The following is a 20,060-nucleotide window of genomic DNA, read 5'->3' on the forward strand; positions in this document are numbered from 1 at the left end:
GGCGGTCCCCTGTCGGTCCGACCACCAGGGTCGTAATGTGGCAGTTTGACCGCCACCGCAACTGTGGCAGTCTTGTGACCACTAGACTCATAATCAGAAATGAGGTGGCCAACTGTTTTTCACTCCAACAATATAGAACTCCCTATCTTTACGACAAGACATTCCAAGATTAAGAAACCATAAAAACAAAACACCTATTTGTTCAGTAAACTGTTAGTTTCTTTGCCAGCATCTTTTGCATCCCACAGTACAACCCACTTTCATTGTCACCTACCAGGAAGCATTACATTATTAGGGACCTTGTTATTGTTATTGTTATTCTTCTTCTTCTTCTTCTTCTAAAGAACTCAAAGTCTCAACCAGGCCACAAGAAAGCTTTTATAGCAAAACACTTGGGAGAGTAGCTTGACGTGGTTAAATTTCTTTCTGTAGATTATGCAAGCTTTCTTTACCGTTTTACTAGAAATAACTTTCTCTTCCATTATTGTATTGTAGGCTGTTGACTTCTTTAAGCCTTGTTTGAAGCTTAGAGATAATGACAGACACATTATACATCAGTACGAAAGGACAGCCTATCCAAAAATACATTTGATGTTGTACTAGGTTATGTAAAAGCATAATTAATTTTTTTAAAGAATGATACATTTTCAATTTGTATTTTTATACCCTTTAATAAATACATTTGTACACCTTGCAGTAATGTCAGTCTTCTTCATTTTACTAAGAATGTAAAATGTTCAGAAGATCCATCAGCCAAAACAATCCATTATGTCAATAAGTTGATACCACCAAAGCAAAAGGGTTGCAGAAGACTGAAAACAAGGGACTTGTTTGTCGACTTTCTCAGCAGGATGATCGAGGAAAAGCAACCACAGCCTGCTGTTGGTATTATTTTAGTACACGTCGGAGTTCATTCATGAGCCAAAGTGCCATGCTGAGCAGGGCCAAGGAACCAGACTGGTGGGTGGCAGCAAGAGGTGTTGGAACGTAGAAGAGAAGAGTGCAGATTCCCAGTGTGACCTGTGAATAAAGAAGCGAATATCAGCATAAGAACCCATAACATTTACATGAAGTTAACTTGTTTAAACTACTTTACTTTCAGTATAATGTTGTGGTCAACTTGTGCTCAGTGGTAACACTAGTGTGCACAAATCTTGTGTCTTAGACCAGAAAATGCAGGGACAAACTAGGTCAGTGGTTCTTAATCTTCTGACTTTGATAGAGCCCCACTTAATCGTTAATGTATTCTGTGATTTCTGTGGACTCCCCAACCCTCCTTGAGTCATTTTGGCATCCAGGTATCACAGCTAAAGCAGTTTAAGTTATTTGAACTACAAAAGTATAAGAAAATAAGCATTCATCGAACAAATACATAAATGATGTAATACTTTATTAATTCACAAACAAGTGTGTATATATGTGTGTATATGTATATAACAAAAAAATCAAAATGTTAATTTTAATGGGAATGTTGGAGCTTGTAAATTCAAAGGAAGTGACCTCTCTTTCATGTTATATTCTGTTTGATGCATACCCTACTCCCACGGATCAATCTGTGGGTAACAACTTCATTTTTAACTCCCATTTTCAAACTCTTTCACCTTTACAGAACGTTCACATTTTTTCAATGTTACATCTTTATTTATATACACTTTATTAATCTGTTAATATTTGTTGTAATCATCATAGTATGTTTCTGTCCCTCCTTCCCCTTCCAGCCCTATCACAAGTGACTTCTCACCCGTTTCCACCCCTCCTTTCCTCTGCCCCTTTGGTACAATCTTGTTAGAATGTTGTACATAGAGTTCATGATAAATCTTTAGGTGAGAGTGAAAGATTCGTCAGTACACGGATCTTTCTTAAGGTAAAGTACGTTTATTTTAGAAGATATTCGTAATACAGAAACACCACAGCCCACAGACAGTTTCTCTCCCTGTTCTCTTTCTCCTTCTCTAGTCCACCAACTGTCGTTGTCTCCTGGGAGACCTTCACATTCTAAACCCCATTCTAACCTAGAATACCACACATCTTCCCCTCATTAACAAAATTTAAAAAAAATCAAATATGTATTCTTAACACAATGCTACAAAAACCCGCAACATACAGTACAATTATAGAAATTGAAATTGAAAATAGAAACATTAAATAATACTAAATACAGTGCATTCATTAGAACACATATAAAGTAAGAAAAGAATAAATGCAACTCTCCCTAGAGTAATGAAATAACTCTGTTGCACATATTCTTTACATTGAGAAAACAAAATCATCTAGAGCTTTAGGATGTCTAGAGACCCTTGAGCTTCTTCTTAGTGCAGTATGGCTATCCCCTTGCTCACATTTCTCTTCATTCACTTTCCCAGATTTTCCATCACCATCCCCAGAGATTTTTACAATTCTCCCAATGTTCCAAATCCTATGATCCTCTGTCTTTACAGCATTCTTCATGACTTTTATCACTTTGAGAGGAGAAGAGAATTTAGAATGAGTGTTAGATAAACCAAATCGCGGATTTCTCACTTTAACAACATCACCCACTGAAATCACAATTTTCTTTACCGCCTTCCGTCTGTCAAAGTCCGCCTTTCTTTCAAGAGTTTTCCTAATTTCCCTGTCTATTTTATGTTCTAAGCTACACCCCAGGTTTTGCTCTAACCCCACCTTGTCGTTAACCCAAGATGGACACATCTGCGTATTAGGTTTTCTGTGTCTAAACAATTCAAAAGGTGTAAGACCTGTACTTGTATGTGGAGTTAGTCTGTAATTCTTGATTTTGTTTAAAATCTCCTCTCTCCAACATTTGTTATTAGCCAGGGCCAATTGAATGGTTTCCTTTAACACCCTGTTAAATCTCTCCACCATGCCATTAGTCTCAGGATGATAGAGAGAAGCCTTCTTATGTATAATTCCCTTGTTACTAAGGAATCTCTCCATGTTTTGAGAAACAAGTTGCACACCATTGTCAGTGAGAATGGAAGAAGGAATCCCCTCCCTGTCAAAGATCTGATTAAGAAAGTCTATGACAACCTGAGTTTCTACTGAAGAGGTGATCCCAATCTCAGGCCATCTAGAATACATGTCTATCAACACCAAAACATACTTGTCAACGCTGGAATATCTAATAGGTCCCAGGATGTCTAAAGAAACCTCCTGCCACGGTTTACTGGGTAGCTCCCTCACCACCATGGGTTGAACTCTACACATCAAGGTTTTGTCAGCCTTGGAACATTCCACACACTTCCTAACACACCGCTCAATTTGAACATCCATACCCGGCCACCAATATGCAAGTCTCAATCTTTCCTTTGTCTTCGAGATCCCTGGATGACTCTCATGTGCTAAGGATATTAGCTCATCCTTTAATTTCTCTGGAGGAATAAGTTTAGTACCTCTCAGTAATAAACCTTCTTGAGAGGAAAACTCGTCTTTGACCCTCCAAAAACCGCATAAATGCTGATCTTGTTTTTCAGTGCCATCCCAACCATATTTGATTTTTTTAAGAACCTTTTGTACCACTGCATCATTACATAAATTACTCCTCCATTCACTCTCTCTAATTATTCCTTCCCTAATCAGACAAACATCAAATTCATCAAGATTCTCAACATATTGATCCTCAGATTCTGAGACTTCATTCACAAGTCTAGAAAAACAATCAGCAACAAGATTCTGCGCACCTGGTATATATTGTACCTCAAAAGAAAATTCCTGAAGAGCCACTACCCATTTCCTGATCCTACCCGAAATGATATCTAGCCATTTTTTCTCAAAAATTTCCTTCAGTGGTTTGTGGTCAGTTTTCACAAGAAATTTGTTACCCCAAACAAACTTCCTTAGTTTGTTCACAGCCCAAAATACAGCCAGCGCTTCCCTCTCAATTACCGAATAATTTGATTCTGCTCCCCTTAAACACCTTGAGATGAACAATATGGTTTTTTCTACACCATTATGGGTTTGAAGTAACACAGCACCAAGACCTTTTGCACTAGCATCAGCCATGATGATGGTTTGATGACTTGGATCAAAGCTTTGCAAGCACGGAGCACACCTCAAGAGATGTTTCACATTCTTAAATTCATCTTCACATGTTTTATCCCACTGAAACGTAACACCCTTCCTTACTAATTCCCTAATGGTTTTGGTCTTTTCCGCAAAGTTGTCTACAAATTTACTGTAGAATTCGGCCATCCCTAAGAACTTCATTACTTCCTCTTTTGACGTAGGACTTGCAAGATTCGCATGGCACGAGAGTCTGTTCGTCTGCTCCACACGCTCGCGGCACACCCACAACAGAAAACAACAAAAGTAACCAGGGACTTCAAATACAGCAGCTCCGGAGGTGCGCTGAGCCGCTCCAAGTGCCCAAAAGCAATGAAGCCAAAGACGCAAGCGATTACGCAGTCCTGGTTGAGGTGTTTCTTCGTGTTTCTTCGAGCACGTCTCAAAACGAATTGATCCCATCCTCGTCGCCAGTGAAAGATTCGTCAGTACACGGATCTTTCTTAAGGTAAGGTACGTTTATTTTAGAAGATATTCGTAATACAGAAACACCACAGCCCACAGACAGTTTCTCTCCCTGTTCTCTTTCTCCTTCTCTAGTCCACCAACTGTCGTTGTCTCCTGGGAGACCTTCACATTCTAAACCCCATTCTAACCTAGAATACCACAGAGAGCCTGTGAGATGCCAGGAGGAGCGTTGCAATGATGAGCTGAAGATGCTTTGAATAGTCAATAAACCTCCATAAACCCAAGAGGTTCCTTGCTTCTATCTTCAATACGTGGTGACGAGTATGGGATCCGCTTAAAGGGAAGGCAGCACATCTCCACCCCTATAACTTATTCTCGCCTACAGTTTGTTACGCATCCTTTGCCTCTTTGGAAACCGCTGGTATGGAGAATGCCTGTGTTGTGGAATCCTGCTTGCTGCGAAATCACCTTGTCCTAGAGGACCCCATACACCAGCCTCCTGAGAGATTTTGCCGCCACAGGGTAGTTTGTACAGGAGGATTCCTCTCCTCCTGACACCCATCAGGATAGGCACTTCGCTCCCACTGAAGGCCGCTTTTGCTTCTTCTCTGGTGCGTTTCCTGTTCCTGGGAGGGGTCACAGGAAACTCTGCCTGCTTCAAGGTCATCTGTGAGCAGACACAACTTTGCTCCTTGCTGGCTACAGTATTTCCTTGTTCCGGGGCAGTGTCGCTGAAGGCCATGCCCGCACCAGAGGTCCACTCTTGCTCGCTGTCTAAGGCAGCGCTTCTTTCTGCTTGGGTGGCCATTCCTGTCAGTATCTGGAACTGCCTGTGGTATGACGCATACCAACTTATCCCTTTAAGCGTTGCACAGACCCGTTCTCCTGTGGAGGAATACCAAAGTACAGGTGACATTTATTTGCTCAAGAGTGAATTGGGAGCAGCTATAGCTGTGTTGGCATATCTACTTTAAGGATACTGCACTTTCCGACTTTCTCCTGTAAGTGCTGCGCAGATCCATTTTCCTAAGGAGGAATACGGTAATGAAGCTGACAATTTTTGTTAGTGCAATTTGGGGGCAGTTACCTCTGTAGATATAAATTTAATGGATGGAACCAAAGGCTATCTGGGGAATGATTTATACTCAACTATAGAGAGTAGTGTGACCCTATCCTTTCAACTATGTGACTGGAAATCTGGGAATATTCTTGTGGGGTTTCTGTCCTGCTGTTTCTGGAAGAATATTTTTGAGTTATGATATTCGGTTTATTTTGTGTACTCCAGTGAATTGATTATTCAGTCTGATAAGTACTGAACTTCCCTGTTTTAAGTATGCAATGGCTTCTGCGAGAATGAATCAGCCTCCCCCGTTTTTTAATTAAACTGGGGAGCCAAATTTACTGTGTCAATGATGGATTAAAATTTTTAATTCTTAGTTGATAGCGATAGGTGGGGAGAAATTCCACCAGTGAGTAAACAGCACATTTTATTGCATAATTTGGGGATTCAGGGTAGAAAGTGTATGAAGATATTGTGGAACAGGAGTCAGATGAGGCTAGTGGTGAAGATGAAGAAGACGTTTTCCAAACAACCCTAGTTAAACTTGAAGGTCATTTTGAAGAATCCACGAATGTGGTGTTAGAAAGACACACTTTTTAACAGAGCACAAGGGAAAAATGAGAAAGTAGTAACTTCTATTGCTGTGTTGAAAGGGTTGTCAGCTACTTGTGAATTTGGGGTCCGTAGAGATTCCTTAATCAGGGATCAATTGGTAAGATGCTCAATGATCAAAACATATAAGAGAAACTGTTATCCCACACAGCATAAATCAATTTGTGTTAAATAAATCAAATTGTCAGCAGATACTTTGAAAACAAGTAGTGAAGTAAATAAGTTAAGCGATTTAGAAAATGTGTACAAAGGAAAAGAACATTTGATGCACCAACAGACAGTTAAGATCGCCAGCAAACTAGTGTTACAGGTGTGGATACAATTAACACTTAGGGCCTGATTAAGAGCTTGCGGGGTGGAATACTCCATCACAAAGGTGACAGATATCCTGTACGCCATTTTACAATCTCATTACAGTCTATGGAGATCTTAACCCCTTTGCTGCCAGGCCTTTTTCCCTCAAGTGCCACGTCTTTTTTTCTTTTGGCTATTTGGGGCAGTCCGCGCTTAGGCCCTCATAACTTTTTGTTCGCATAAGCTACCCATGCCAAATTTGTATCATTTTTTCCAACATCCTAGGGATTCTAGAGGTACCCAGAGATTGTGGGTTCCCCTGGAGGAGACCAAGAAATGAGCCAAAACACAGCAATTTTTTTTTTAAATGGGCTGCAGAAGAAAGCTTCTGGTTTTTTTCGCCTGAAAATGGCACAACAAATGGTTCGTGGTACTAAAATCACCATCTATCCAGCTTTCAGGAACATGCCGACTTGAATCAGAAAACCACATTTTCAACAACATTTTTGCATTTTACTGGGACATACCCCATCTTTACTATTTTTTGTGCTTTCAGCCTCCTTCCAGTTAGGGCCAGAAATGGGTGTGAAACTAATGCTGGATCCCGGATAGCTAAACATTTCCGAAAAGTAGACAACATTCTGAATTCAGCAAGGGGTCATTTGTGTAGATCCTTCAAGGTTTTCCTACAGAAAGTAACAGCTAAAATAAAAAAATATTGAGCCTGAGGTGAAAAAAAGAGCCATTTCTGTCCACATTTTCTCCTATAACTTTTTCAAGCTATGGAAGATTTTTTAAAGCAATATACTGTTACGTGTTCTGGTTGCGGGGATATATAGGGCTTGTAGGTTCATCGAGAACTCTAGGTAACCAGGGCCAATAAAGGAGCTGCACCTTGCAATGAGTTTTCATTGTATACCGGGTATACAGCAATCCATTTGGTGAAATATGAAGAGTGAAAAATAGGTATCAAGGAAACCTTTGGATTGCCAAAATGGGCACAAGATAATGTGTTGAGAAGCAGTGATTATTTGTACATCTCTGAATTCAGGGGTCCCCATAATAGCATGTGAATTACAGGGCATTTCTCAAATAGTCATCTTTGTTACACACGGTCTTACATTTGGAAGTTAAAAATGTAGAGGAAGACAAGGGGCAATAACACTTGTTTTTCTATTCTGTGTTCCCCCCAAGTCTCCCGATAAAAATGGTAACTCACTTGCGTGGGTAGGCCTAATGCCCGCGACAGGAAACACAACATGGACACATCACATTTTTACATTGAAATCTGACGTGTTTTTGGGAAAGTGCCTAGCTGTGGATTTTGGCCTCTAGCTCAGCCGGCACCTAGGGAAACCTATCAAACCTGCGCATTTTTCAAAAACAGACATCTAGGGGAATCCAGGATGGGGTTACTTGTGGGGCTCTCACCAGGTTCTGCTACTCAGAATCCTTTGCAAACCTCAAAATTTGGCAAAAATAAACTTTTTCCTCACATTTCGGTGCTGCAAAGTTCTGGAATCTGAGCGGAGCCACAAACTTCCTTCTACCCAACTTTCCCCCAGGTCTCCCGATAAAAATGGTACCTCACTTGTGTGGATAGGCCAAGTGCCTGCGACAGGAAATGCCCCAAAACACCACATGGACACATCGAAATGATCAAATACATAACTACCTGTTTTTTGTAGGGGGGGCATCCCCCACCCTCTTTTTGTTTAAAAAAAAAATTCTTCCCCGGTCTCTGGTGGGCTTTATGCACCACTTGGGGGCAGATGGGCCTCACAAAAATAGGCCGATCTGCCCCCAAGGGGGAGGCAGAAATTGCCAACAGTAATGTGACCTCATGGGGAGCGACCCTTGCCCAATGGGCTGCCCCGCCAAACCAAACACACACCAATCTGTGGTGTCTAATTGGTTTCTACCCCCCGCGGCAGACATAGCCTAAAATAAATCCCCCCCACTCCCCCAGGGGAGCAACCGTTGCCTAAGGGGTCGCTCCCCATTCGTAAAAAATAAAATCCCTGATGCCTAGTGGTTCTGCCCCCAGCGGTCTAATTAAAATGGGCCGATCTGCCCCCCAAGGGCGGGGGGCAGAAGTGGCCTAAAATAAATTTGCAACCCCAGGGGAGCGACCCTTGCCTAAGGGGTCGCTCCCCTGGCGTGAAACTAACGTTAAAAAAAATCCCTGGTGTTTAGTGGTCTCTGCCCTGTCCTCATGAAAATAGGCCGATCTGCCCCCAAAAGGGGCAGAAATGGGGTCGCTCACCACCTCTAAAAAAGTTTTTTTAAATGATCCCTGGTACCTAGTGGCTTCTACAGCCCAATCGCTTCACAGAAATGCTCAGAAAGACATCAGAGGAAAGACCTTTCCATTCCTTTGATGCCTCTCTGCCCGCCCCCACACCCCGAATCCCCTTCCATCCTTGCCCACGGGCAGGGGGTGGGTTGGAGTGCTAGCGCTCCCCCCATGGGCCGTGTGCAGGACATAACGGTTACGTCCTCTGCACCCAAGCTGTGCTGCAGAGGACGTAACCATTATGTCCACGGCACCCAAGGGGTCAATATGGAGGATATCCATCATGTTTCCATCCAGTATTCCATCCACCGAGATCTAAATCTGGCCCTTAGTCAATAGTCGGAAGTGTCCAGTAAGAGGTGCTCTATGTAGGAAATGCAATAAAAGGGGACCCTTTGCCAAAGTATGTAAAGAGAGAGGAAGTAAAGTACATGTGGTGGAAGATACAGAGGATGAAAGATGCACTAACAAAGGGCAATTTATTTTCCAGGTTAATGGAACTGAGTCAGATCTCAAAATGTCCCTCCTTGTGATACACTGTGAGATGGAGTCAGAATTACATTTTTTTACCGACTCGTGTTCCCCACATACCCTCATTGATAGTAAGACTTTTCATGAGAAATGGGGAAAAAGAGTGACATCTTCGAACCAGGGGAGGGTGCAATAAAGATCCCATTTCCCGTGTAGACATGGTTGAAATGTATTTTACTTTCAAGGACAGACACCGTGTGGGTAACGTATATGGCACCAAACAAGGATCCGATTATTGAGGTGGCACCACCAAACAGATCTAGGGATCAAATTGGACCCCAATAATCAAGAACTGGTGTTACTGTTGAATAGATCCATAGTGGGCATGGACAGTTGTGATAAGTTTCCAGAAGTGTTTTCAGAAAACCTGGGTCTATTGAAGGGCATTGTGTATAAAACTCAAAACAAATGTAATGTCTTTGGTACACAAAATTAGATCAAATTGCAATGATCCATTGCTCATGAGAGTCTGCTAAAGAAGAAATTGGACAAGCTGGAACAAGGAGTAATAGAGACGGTTGAGTATTCAGAATGGTTGGCCCCCACTGTCCTTGCACCAAAAAGTGGGGGTTAAGACATCTGTTCATGCATTGATTTAAAAGACCTAAATGCAAATATCATCTGCCTAGGATAAACAAAATGCTTAATCTGATACATGATGCTAAATGTTTAGTGTGTTAGATCTGTCATCTGCGTACCACCAGGTTGCGCCACACACAGAATCACTGCCTTTTACCTCATTCACCACCCCGTTAGGCACATATATAAGTTCCTGAGAATGCCATTTGGGTTGGCTTCAGCCACAGCAGCATTTCAAAGGATAATGCAGCACATCTTACAAGGATTAAGCAAGGTTATGTGTTTCATGGACGATATTTTATTATATGGGTCCACAGCACAAGACATGACATCAGCCTGAGCAGAGTACTTTGCAAACTACACGATGCTGGTCTTACCATAAAGAAAAACAAGTGTAAGATTGGGGTCATTTCTGTAGATTACTTAGGGCATACTATTTCCGCTGAAGGTCTAAAACCAAAGATAAGCCTTATAGATGTGGTAAAAGACACTAGTTTCCAATAAGGAATAAGTCAAATCCTTCTTGGGCGTCAGCGGAATATAAGTCCAAATCTGTAAAAACATTTCACTGATCTGCTTCAACCAATAAGAGACCTTCTAAAGAAAAGTGCACAGTTTGTGTGGAATACCGAACAAATTGACTCATTTGAGAAGATAAAAAATTCCATAATTAAATCTCCTAGTATAGTTACATTTGATACTAGAAAAAAAATACTTTCTTACCACAGACACGAGCAACAAAGGTCTCTGTGCCTCTCTTTCCCAAGTTTGGGAGGGTTCAGAAAGTTTGGGAGGGTTCAGCCTTTGCCTCAAGAATACTTGGGGGTAGCGAGAGGAACTACTCCGTGACTGAGAAAGAAACCTTAGCCTGCTTTTGGGTGGCCAATCATTTCAAGTTTTATCTTTGGGACTACCATTTGAACTGAAAACAAATCATAAGCCTTTGAGCTCTGCCTTCTCCACAAAAGGTTTAGAAAAAACGACACAAAGAATTGTTAAATGGGTTCTGGGTTGCAAGGTTTTCAGTGTAGGATGGTGTATGTTCAAGGTGAAAGAAATAAGGCAGTGATGTCTTATCTAGGATGCCTATAAACTTTACTAATGCAAGCATTGATTCCGAGGTATCCATTTTAGCGCTATCAGTCCATGCCATAATGAAAGTGGAGTGGGAAAAAGTAATGTCAGAAAAGGAAAAACTAGTAAGAGATTAGCCAAGAAAAGTAGAAGGATGGACAAAGATCTGCAACCTTATTGGAACGTGAGGAATGAACTTTGCATAAGAGATGATTAGGTTTTCAAGTCAAGGAAACTGGTGCCCCCTTCAGGAACAACTGAGCAAAAAATGAATTTAGCTCAAGGAGGACATTTAGGGAGAAGTTTAACAAAAACAGAGGCGGTTCAGAATATGGTCTTCCTTACATGGACCCTCTAATAGAGGAAAAAGTAAAGGATTACTATGCGTGTAGCGTGAGTGACAAATCCAAGCAGGTGCATAAAGCCTCTCTTGCACCAGTTAGTGTGCCTGATGGACCTTGGTATAAATTAGGGCTAGACAGTGCAGGTCCCATTAACACCTTAGGGATCCAAAACAAGTACATTTTGACCCTCATATGTTATCACTCACACTGGATTTCCATGAGGTTCACAGCTAATATTAATACCAACGTTTTGATAGAATTCCTTTCCAATATTTTTACCACAGAAGGTAGGCCTGAGACACTCATCACAGGTAACAGGGTTCAGTTCTGCTCTGATGACATAAAAAGTTTTATATGAAGTTTGTCTATACCACATGTGAAAACCCGATTATACTGTCCCAAGGCTAACAGGCTGGTGGGAAGAACAAACAGAATGTTAAAAGAGTCATAACAAACCCAGTGTTATCATGGGGTTCTCTCCATTTGAGTTAGTCAGGAGGAGGAAGCCCAATTCCAAAATGGCCCCAAGGTGGTTATTCCAGGAGAGAGAGAGAAGCACAGATCAGAAACGTACAGCAGAAAGAATTACATGTCATCCAAATCGGTACAAACAATGGTATGGTAATAAATGGGGTGTGAAACAAGAGAAATGGAATGTAGGACAATAGGTGTTAGTCAAGAAACCTATTATTTTGGAAAATGGATACATGGATAGAACTGTCTTTTGCCCCGCAGGGATAATACTAGAGGGAGCAATCTCAGAATAAGGAGAAGCATCCACCATGTCCCAGCGAGCGGGACAAAAGGAAGTGTATATCTCCCACGTGGCACAGAGACTATGTGATATATTAGTGCAGTATCTATGGACATATATTTTGTACTTGTAATCCTTAGGTCTTGCTTTCTTGAGTCATTATGTAGAGCCTGTTCTTGTCATAAACACTTTATACCTTATCAGTTTCAAGTATTAGTAAGGGAGATGTTTTGTAATCTCATCATTGTATTTCCCTCTCCCTTCTTTCACTTCAAGCCCTATTATCAGTGACTTCTTCACCCTTCTTTTCTCTGCTCCTTGGGCACAATCTTGTTAGAATGTTGAACAGGGAGTTCACAATAGGACATTATGTGAGGACGTATGAAATACCAGTAGGACCGCTGCAATGGCAAGCTGGAGATGTCCTGGATAACAAATATTAAACCTCCTTAAACCGGAGAGCTTCCTTGCTTCTATCTTCAATATTATTTTATTTTCTAAGCAGTTGCGGACCCCCGTGGTTCCAGGTTTTTTCAAATCAACATAAAGCTTGTTCTTGAGAATCTGCCAATAATGTATACTGCTTTACTGTACTGAACAAATAAATATGCTAGCTTGATCATCTTCTGATGACACAGGGAGTTTTGTGCTGCCATTATCTGTTAAAAGTATCATAAATGGCTTAGTATCACCCTTGAAGGTGTGCCTAGCTAGGATCAAGGCACTCATCATTTTGTTATCATTGTGCTTCTTCATGTAAGGCCTCCAGGTTAGATGCCCACAGGGCAGGGGCCTCTGCCGCACAACTGCAAAAGGGCTCCAGCTTTGGAGCACGCACATATGAAGCTGCTCACATGCAACAAACGTTTAAGTCTGCACACCTTCCTGCCTGAAGCCATATAACTGAAACACAGTGACTGGCGTCAGCAGGTCAGAAGATGGTACTGTGGTCTTAGGTTCAAATGGTCATCCAACTCCAGTACTTAACTGTTTTGCTGCCACATTACTGGTCTATCAGGACTGGTGGAAGCCATTCACCAGCTCATTCTTTAGGCAGAGGCTGACTCCAGTGGTTGTCATCTACATTTTCATGCTGGTCGCTTTCTTTAACATTCCTCCTGTGCAGCACTTTTGAAGAGTTAGGCAGGTTCAGGAGGTCTTTACAGATACTGAGTGGAAGGGGACACAAAATGTCAAATACACATTCATTCTTTCCTCATGTCACAGTTTAGCTCCCAGCAAATCCATTCTTGGCCTCAGTAACAAAAAACATAAAAATACAGTCCAGAAGTGTCATTTTGGGAATTGAGTCAGACGTAAATGGATCCTTTAGCACTTTCCACTAAGATGGGAGTGATTCCACTTACTTTTTGCATAACTACTTCCAGGTCAAATATTCTACTTCCTCTAGAAAGTATGGGCCTTAATGGGTTCTCCAGAGCATCACAACTTCACTTGCCAAATCACTGCTCGCTTTAGAGGATTCAATTTGTACTTCTTCTGTTTTCAGTAATTCTAATTGTGTTTTCTACATCGTCTGTTTCTGTTCTGGACTGTTTAGTACCTTTGGACTTTTTTTTTTTTTTCTTTTTTCTTTCAGTATTTCCCTAACAGACCTGGTATTTTTCCAGTCTACTTCATATTATCTCCACTCCAGTTTGTCTAGGGCAGGAAGAGATGGTCAAGGTGGCACAGACCTCATCTGCCAGTGAGGAATAGTGCTAGTGCAGCGCTTCCCACTTTAGCAGCTTAGTAATATCCATTTTAAACTTTTGAAAGGAATTCTCTTTCAGTGTAACACTTCACCAGAGGGAAATTACTTAGTGGATTTAAGTCCAACTGAAAGTCCAGATTTGTTTGAAAAAATGGAATCATAGTCCTGTTAAATTGTTATACATGAACAGTGTAGTGCCACTGTTGAATGACCATTATGCTGTGACCAATGACCGTAGTATCTGTTTACATACCCTTTTGGATTTATCTAAAAGAACATGACCACAATCTGTCATTAAGTCCTGTTTCAGTGTTTTGGATTTTTAGTTAGGCTGGAAAGAAATCCATTCAATTTTCTTGACTTTTCTGGGAGGCAGAAAAATAGGAAAACGAATTCTGATTATCTGAAGTTCTCCAGTGCTGGTATCTTTATTGATTTGAAACATTATCTGTTCCCAAGCTAGGAATCCTAAAAGATTAACAACAAAGCAGTGCACACATTCATACCAATTGGAGTCCATACACATCATCTTCTAAAGAAAGTGAGACTGTTTATTCCAGAAAGCAACTTCAGAATTGCTGTTCTAGCCATGTACATGTAGATGGTGGTAACACCCTTCCAGACACCTCACTGTCCTCACTGGCACCTCTCAAGGGCCTCTTACACACCTTAGCATGTTTTATCCAGGTCCGGAAGTAACATGATCACATCACCCCAATCCTGATGGATCTCTATTAGCTCCACCAGTTTAGGAAAGAGTTGAAGACTTGCTTCTTTACAGAAAACTACATCACAATGCATTAATTACCCATAACGCTGCTCCCTCTTCTATCACATGTTAACTGTATGCTTGTCTTTGACCCTGGAAAGAGGTCCACTGCCTTTTGGCTAGGTTAGTGTATACCTATATGAATACATCAAAGGTCACCAAAGGCTGCGGCACTCTCGGGTGGGTGCCTGACACTGTGAGGGTGAACTTGCATCAAATATTACGCTCCAACAAACTCCAAGTCAGCATGTGCAGAGAAGGTGCTCATTCCTTTATTTAGAACAGATTTGCAAACAGATGCATTTCGGCAAACGCCTTCGGCAAAGTCTGCTACAACTGACATAAGGCTCACATAAATAACAAAAGTTAATTGACACAAACCAATCACTGACATCAAAGGCAGACAACATTCCCGTGCACTTACATATTCTCTATAATGCAGTTGCTCTTTTGAAGTAACTTAAAGTCATCTCATAACTAAGAGAGACAGAGTTTATAGCTCAATCCTTCTTTTTCATGATTACATTTTTAATTCACTCCTTTTGGAGGATTTATTTTTTTATATCAGGACTATCAAATTCATTATTCTCAATTTGCTGGCTTTTATGAAAATATAATTCATAAGATCTTTCCTGAAGCCCTGAATGGGTGTTATCGGTTGCCATTTTGAAATAACTTAATTTCATCTCATAACCAAGAAAAAAAAGAAAAATAAATTTATTTATAACGACATAGCACACTTTCAAATACTAATGTTCAATTAATTCATTATAAAAATTATTAAGGCTGACCACGATCATTATTTCGTGATTACCAACATTATTTAGAACCCATATTCATATCAAGATATAAAGCCCAAAAGTCTAATCGTTATCTCATTCTAAAATTAATAAAATGGCAACTGCAATGCCCTACTCAGTCAATAATTGGTAATACAGGACTAACCCACATCAACATGATGAATTTGTCTGAGATGTACAGCAAGTTCTTCTTCCTTATTTAAACCAAAGGGTACCTTTGTCTGCAAGTCTTTAGTATAACAAGATTCTAATCTTCTTAACCTTTTGGTACTGTCCCCTCCTTTTTCCCCCTGAGATACATGATCAATACAGAAGAAAATTAATAGATTTCTGTCACTCTGATGATAAGGTTTGAAATGTCTTGCTACTGGATATGTGGGGGGGTCTCTATTCTTTGGCCCTCATATGTTCTAGAATTCGCCTCTGTCAGGTGCTTGGTGCTACCAATATATTTTAAATCACATGGACACATAAGGCAGTATATAGTAAAGCCAGTATTACAATTCAAAAATGTTGCTCTCTTTTTTGGTTTTTCACAACCCAGAACATTATAGGAAAAAACCTTTCACTATTTTTGCATGCCTTGCATCTAGTGCGTGGAAAAAAATCCCTGAACTTCTGTTAAGGTCATGCCTCTAATTTCTTGTGTAAAGTGACTACAAACTATTCGGTCTTTGATGGATTTACCTCTCCTGTATGTCACCAGGGGATGATCAGGTAGTTCAGTCCCTATTCTATTATCAGATTTCAAGACATGCCAATTTTTTTGTTAAATCTTAGTAATTGTTCCATAGTCATTAAAGAAGCCTGTAATTAGTCTACATCTCGTTTCTGTATCTTTTTGCTTCACAGTCTCTACTAGGGGATCCCGTCTAGATTTCTGCTGAGCTTGCCTCGTTGCTAAGTGGAGTATTCTCTTGGGATAGCCTGTCACCTGAAATCTCTTAATCACATATCCTGCTGTAACCTGGAAATTACTATCCCTGGTACAATTCCTTTTCATTTCGAGTAGGGCTCCATAGGGAATGCCCCACTTTAAATTAGTGGGGTGACTACTCTGAGCATGGAGAAGGAAGTTCCCCGCTGTCGGTTTATTGAACAATGTAGTATACAACTTACTACAAATATCTCCAAATCCAAGAAATTAACATTTTAAGTACTCATTTACCCAGAGAGGAGTAGGCTAACTGTATTATTGTTTAAAATATGACTTGGCTGATTCTTCGTTGCCTCACCAGAATATGAAGAGGTAGTCAATGTACCTACACCAAACCACAATCCTCTCAACCCATATGTCGGTGACTTCCAACAAGGCCACCTGCTTTTCCCACCAGCCCACAAAAAGTTTTGGGTAACCGGGGGCGAAGCAGGTGCCCATCGCTGTACCGTGTCCGCGATGCTTGTAATGTTGGCCTTGGAACAAAAAAAAAATTATTCATCAAGCAAAATTTGATCATCTCAATATCTTGTTGTGTTCAACAAATCTCAAAGAATGCCTCTTCAGAAAATATTCAATAGCTCGTAGTCTGTCTTTGTGCGCTATGATCGTATATAAACATGTTATGTCTAAGGCTACCATGATAAAGTCTGGTTCCCAGTCAATATTTTCAAATGTGCCTTAAAAAATTCTTAGTGTCTCTTACATAAGATATTTGTCACAAATTCAAGTAAAAAATGATCAATGTATATGGCCATATGCTTTGTGACACTCTTCGGGGAAGAAATATTAGGGCATCCTGGTGCATTCATTTTATCCTTATGTATTTTATGATAAAAAGTCAGTATGAAAGGATTTGGACATCGCAAAAATTGATATTCTTCAATATCTAACATACCTTTTTCATACCATTCTTGAATTAAATCATGATACACTACGATGCTTCTAGTATACTCCTCTTTGGATATAGACAGATAACAAGTAGTATCTGACAGCTGTCGCAAAGCTGCTTTACACTAATACTCCTTCGTTAAGAGCACAATATTCCCCCCTTTAACTGATGGTCGACAGACTATCTGTGGATCTTTTTGTAATCTTGTTAGGGCTTCTCTTTGTTCTCTTGTTATGTTTGTGGGTTCAATGCTAGATCTTTGTAGACGTAGATCCATGAAGTCTTTTGTTATCACATCTTGAAAGCCATCTATTGCGTCAATAGGCATTTGGGGAAGGCACATCGAGGATGGCTTGAATTTACTTTTGGCAATAGATTGAAATATTCCTAGTTGTTGTACTAAGTTTAAGTCATCCAAAATGTAATTTTTTTGAGGTGCCGCCTCATTTGCCACTGTGTCATGGATCGCTAATGTTTCCAAGTAATGGCCAGTTAGGGTATCGTAGCAGTCAGTTTACTTTTAAATATAGGATCCCTTTTGGGCTTATCATTCTTTAGCTTGAAAAGCTTGTGAAGTTTCAATTGTCTCATGAATTTGAAGGTATCTATTCGAGTTTGTGTGTACTCAAATTTATTGGTTGGACAGAAAGAAAGTCCTAATTTCACACCATTTCTTCAGATTTTGTCAATTTCTTAGATGTCAAATTCACAATAGTTAGGTTCTCCATCTCTATTTCTGCCTCTTGGCCCATCTATTGAGTATCAGGTGTTGCAAGGTGCCATCTTCTCTTCCCTGCGTCCCCTCATCTCGTTTGCCTCTAAATTGATCATCCGGGGGCTTGTTTTTTTTCACCATGTAAATGCATCTCCCTCAGACTACATTCTTCTTGAAAAGGGGTCTCTCCATCTTTCCCCATCTGTTCTGTATCAGTACCCACATCAGACTCTGATGTAGCTTTGCTTTCCAAAGTAGTCAAATTCTTATTGCTTCTCGATTCCCTTCCTGAACTGTCAAATTTCTTTGAAAATGTCAGTACCCTGCCAAGTTATTAATCTTTGGTATCTCTATTGAATTTACCTTGTTTTCTCTATCAAATTTGTTCTTCATAATTCAGAAGTCTCTTTTTCATTGCCTCAAAGTTCTTCCTTGGCCCCTTTAGCTTTGTCTTTTTCAGTGTCTTGTTCTAATTTTGCTATTTCCTTTAAAACCTTTTCTCTGTAAATCCATGCTAATGTTATAAAAATTTTCAACATCCCTTTAGATGAAGCTGCAGTGTGTTGTGCCTTTTCCTCTACCAGGTGGGGATAAGGGTTCTCATAGGAAACGATTGTATGTATACGTCGATCACATGGTACCCTGTTAACTTCCACATAATTTTGTAGTGAAGTAGCTACCCACCATTTTCAAATTTCTCTTTCATATAGTCTTTTCAATTTCAAAAACTTACTTTTTAATTCATGTTTTCAAGACAAATTTCTTGCTCTAGCTATGTGTCCCGAAGGTTGGCCTTGTTTAAAAATTCCCACCCCTGTCATAACAAGTTGTGTGCTTATAAGAATCAGGGTGCTTACCTGTGGGGACTTCTGGAGGGCTTGTAGGTTGTCTGACTTGCTCCTCCTCCGTATCTCACCACATAACCATATCCAGAAGCAGTGGTGCCACAGCGTTTATCCATCAAAGCTCCAAAGGTCACCACTTCAAAATGGAGACTGCATTATAGAGTATATCAAAGTGTATGGAAATGTTGTCTGTCTTTGATGTCAAAGATGGCTTTGAGCCAATGAACTTTTGTTATTTATGTGAGCCTTACGTCAGCTGTAGCAGACACTGATGAAAGGCGATTGCCGAAATACATCTGTCTGCAAATCCTTTGTAAATAAAGGAATGAGCACCTTCTCGGTGAGTGCAGACTTGGAGTTTGTTGGAGCTATATAGATACATATATGTATAGCCATACTTGATTTTTATAGTATGTCTGCAGCCTTTCTCTGATAGCCTCACCAGGGAGGTTGGGTCGCCTGTGAATATTTGAAATACTAATGATGGAGAACTGTACTTACCAGTAAGTGACATGCTTTTTTTCCTCAAACGCTGGATCTTCAATGATTCATATGCTTTGAATAGTGATAAGCAGTGTTTACTTAAGAAGGTGGTACAGTGCAGTGGCATCTTCAACTGAATACATTCCTCAGGACAGAATATCAGATATGCAACTGCTCTGGCATTAGATTCTAAGCCAATAATGTTCAAGAAATCTATGCAGAGCACCCCACATTTTTGCTCTGCCAATGAATTATTGATGGTGTTGGCATGGAGGTCATACAATGGCTACTCTTTTTATTCTACAATACGTTGAAATTCTGCAAGGCAAGGGTCTATTACCTTTCAGGTATTTTAAATTTATACAAGTTGTAGCCCAGCCTAGCAATTGCCTGTTTAAATAAGGGGAGTGCCTTTAAATGATGAACAATGAGCAGCAAATAACTGGAAGGAGAAGCAAAAGTACTCTGTTATTTCCATATAACACCACCTAGCTGATGTTAGGCTTTCACTGCTGGGTAGATGAGTTAAACCACACTGGAAATCTATCTGGTTAACATGAAAATCCAAAAGAACTGTAGGTGCTAATCTTGAGCAATGCACACTAGTTAGAACTTCCTTGCTGAGTTGGTCTCCCAGGAAATATTCTTAATGTTGCACCAAAGCAGAATTAGTAACAACTTTTGTCACAACCATGCTCATTTCAACATAGTCACCATTCCACATATCAAACGGAAAAGAACAACTTGTACTTTGAGAAATTTGGGATGGCGATTCCAATTTAAAAAAAAGAAAAATCGAAGGGTTTGCGGTTCTTAACCTGCATTGAGAAATGGGAATTGGACTAAGTGAGAAGAACATTTCCATCTTCTCTATGCAAGCCTCAACAAGTGCAG

The 20,060-nt window shown here is 40.3% G+C and overlaps 1 protein-coding gene across 1 annotated transcript in view; it reads right to left on the reverse strand.

Annotated features, from left to right (window-relative positions):
• Nucleotides 1–651: 651 nt before the first annotated feature.
• The window catches only part of COX15 (cytochrome c oxidase assembly homolog COX15), a 108,909-nt gene continuing 89,500 nt past the window's right edge, over nt 652–20,060 (reverse strand). The window contains exon 9 of the mRNA XM_069239674.1: nt 652–1,020. Within this exon, the coding sequence (XP_069095775.1) occupies nt 889–1,020 (132 nt within the window). The 3' untranslated portion in view covers nt 652–888. The remainder of the gene's footprint in view (nt 1,021–20,060) is intronic.

This window comes from Pleurodeles waltl, chromosome 6 (assembly GCF_031143425.1).
Source record: "Pleurodeles waltl isolate 20211129_DDA chromosome 6, aPleWal1.hap1.20221129, whole genome shotgun sequence".
NCBI classification, from domain to species: Eukaryota; Metazoa; Chordata; class Amphibia; order Caudata; family Salamandridae; genus Pleurodeles; species Pleurodeles waltl.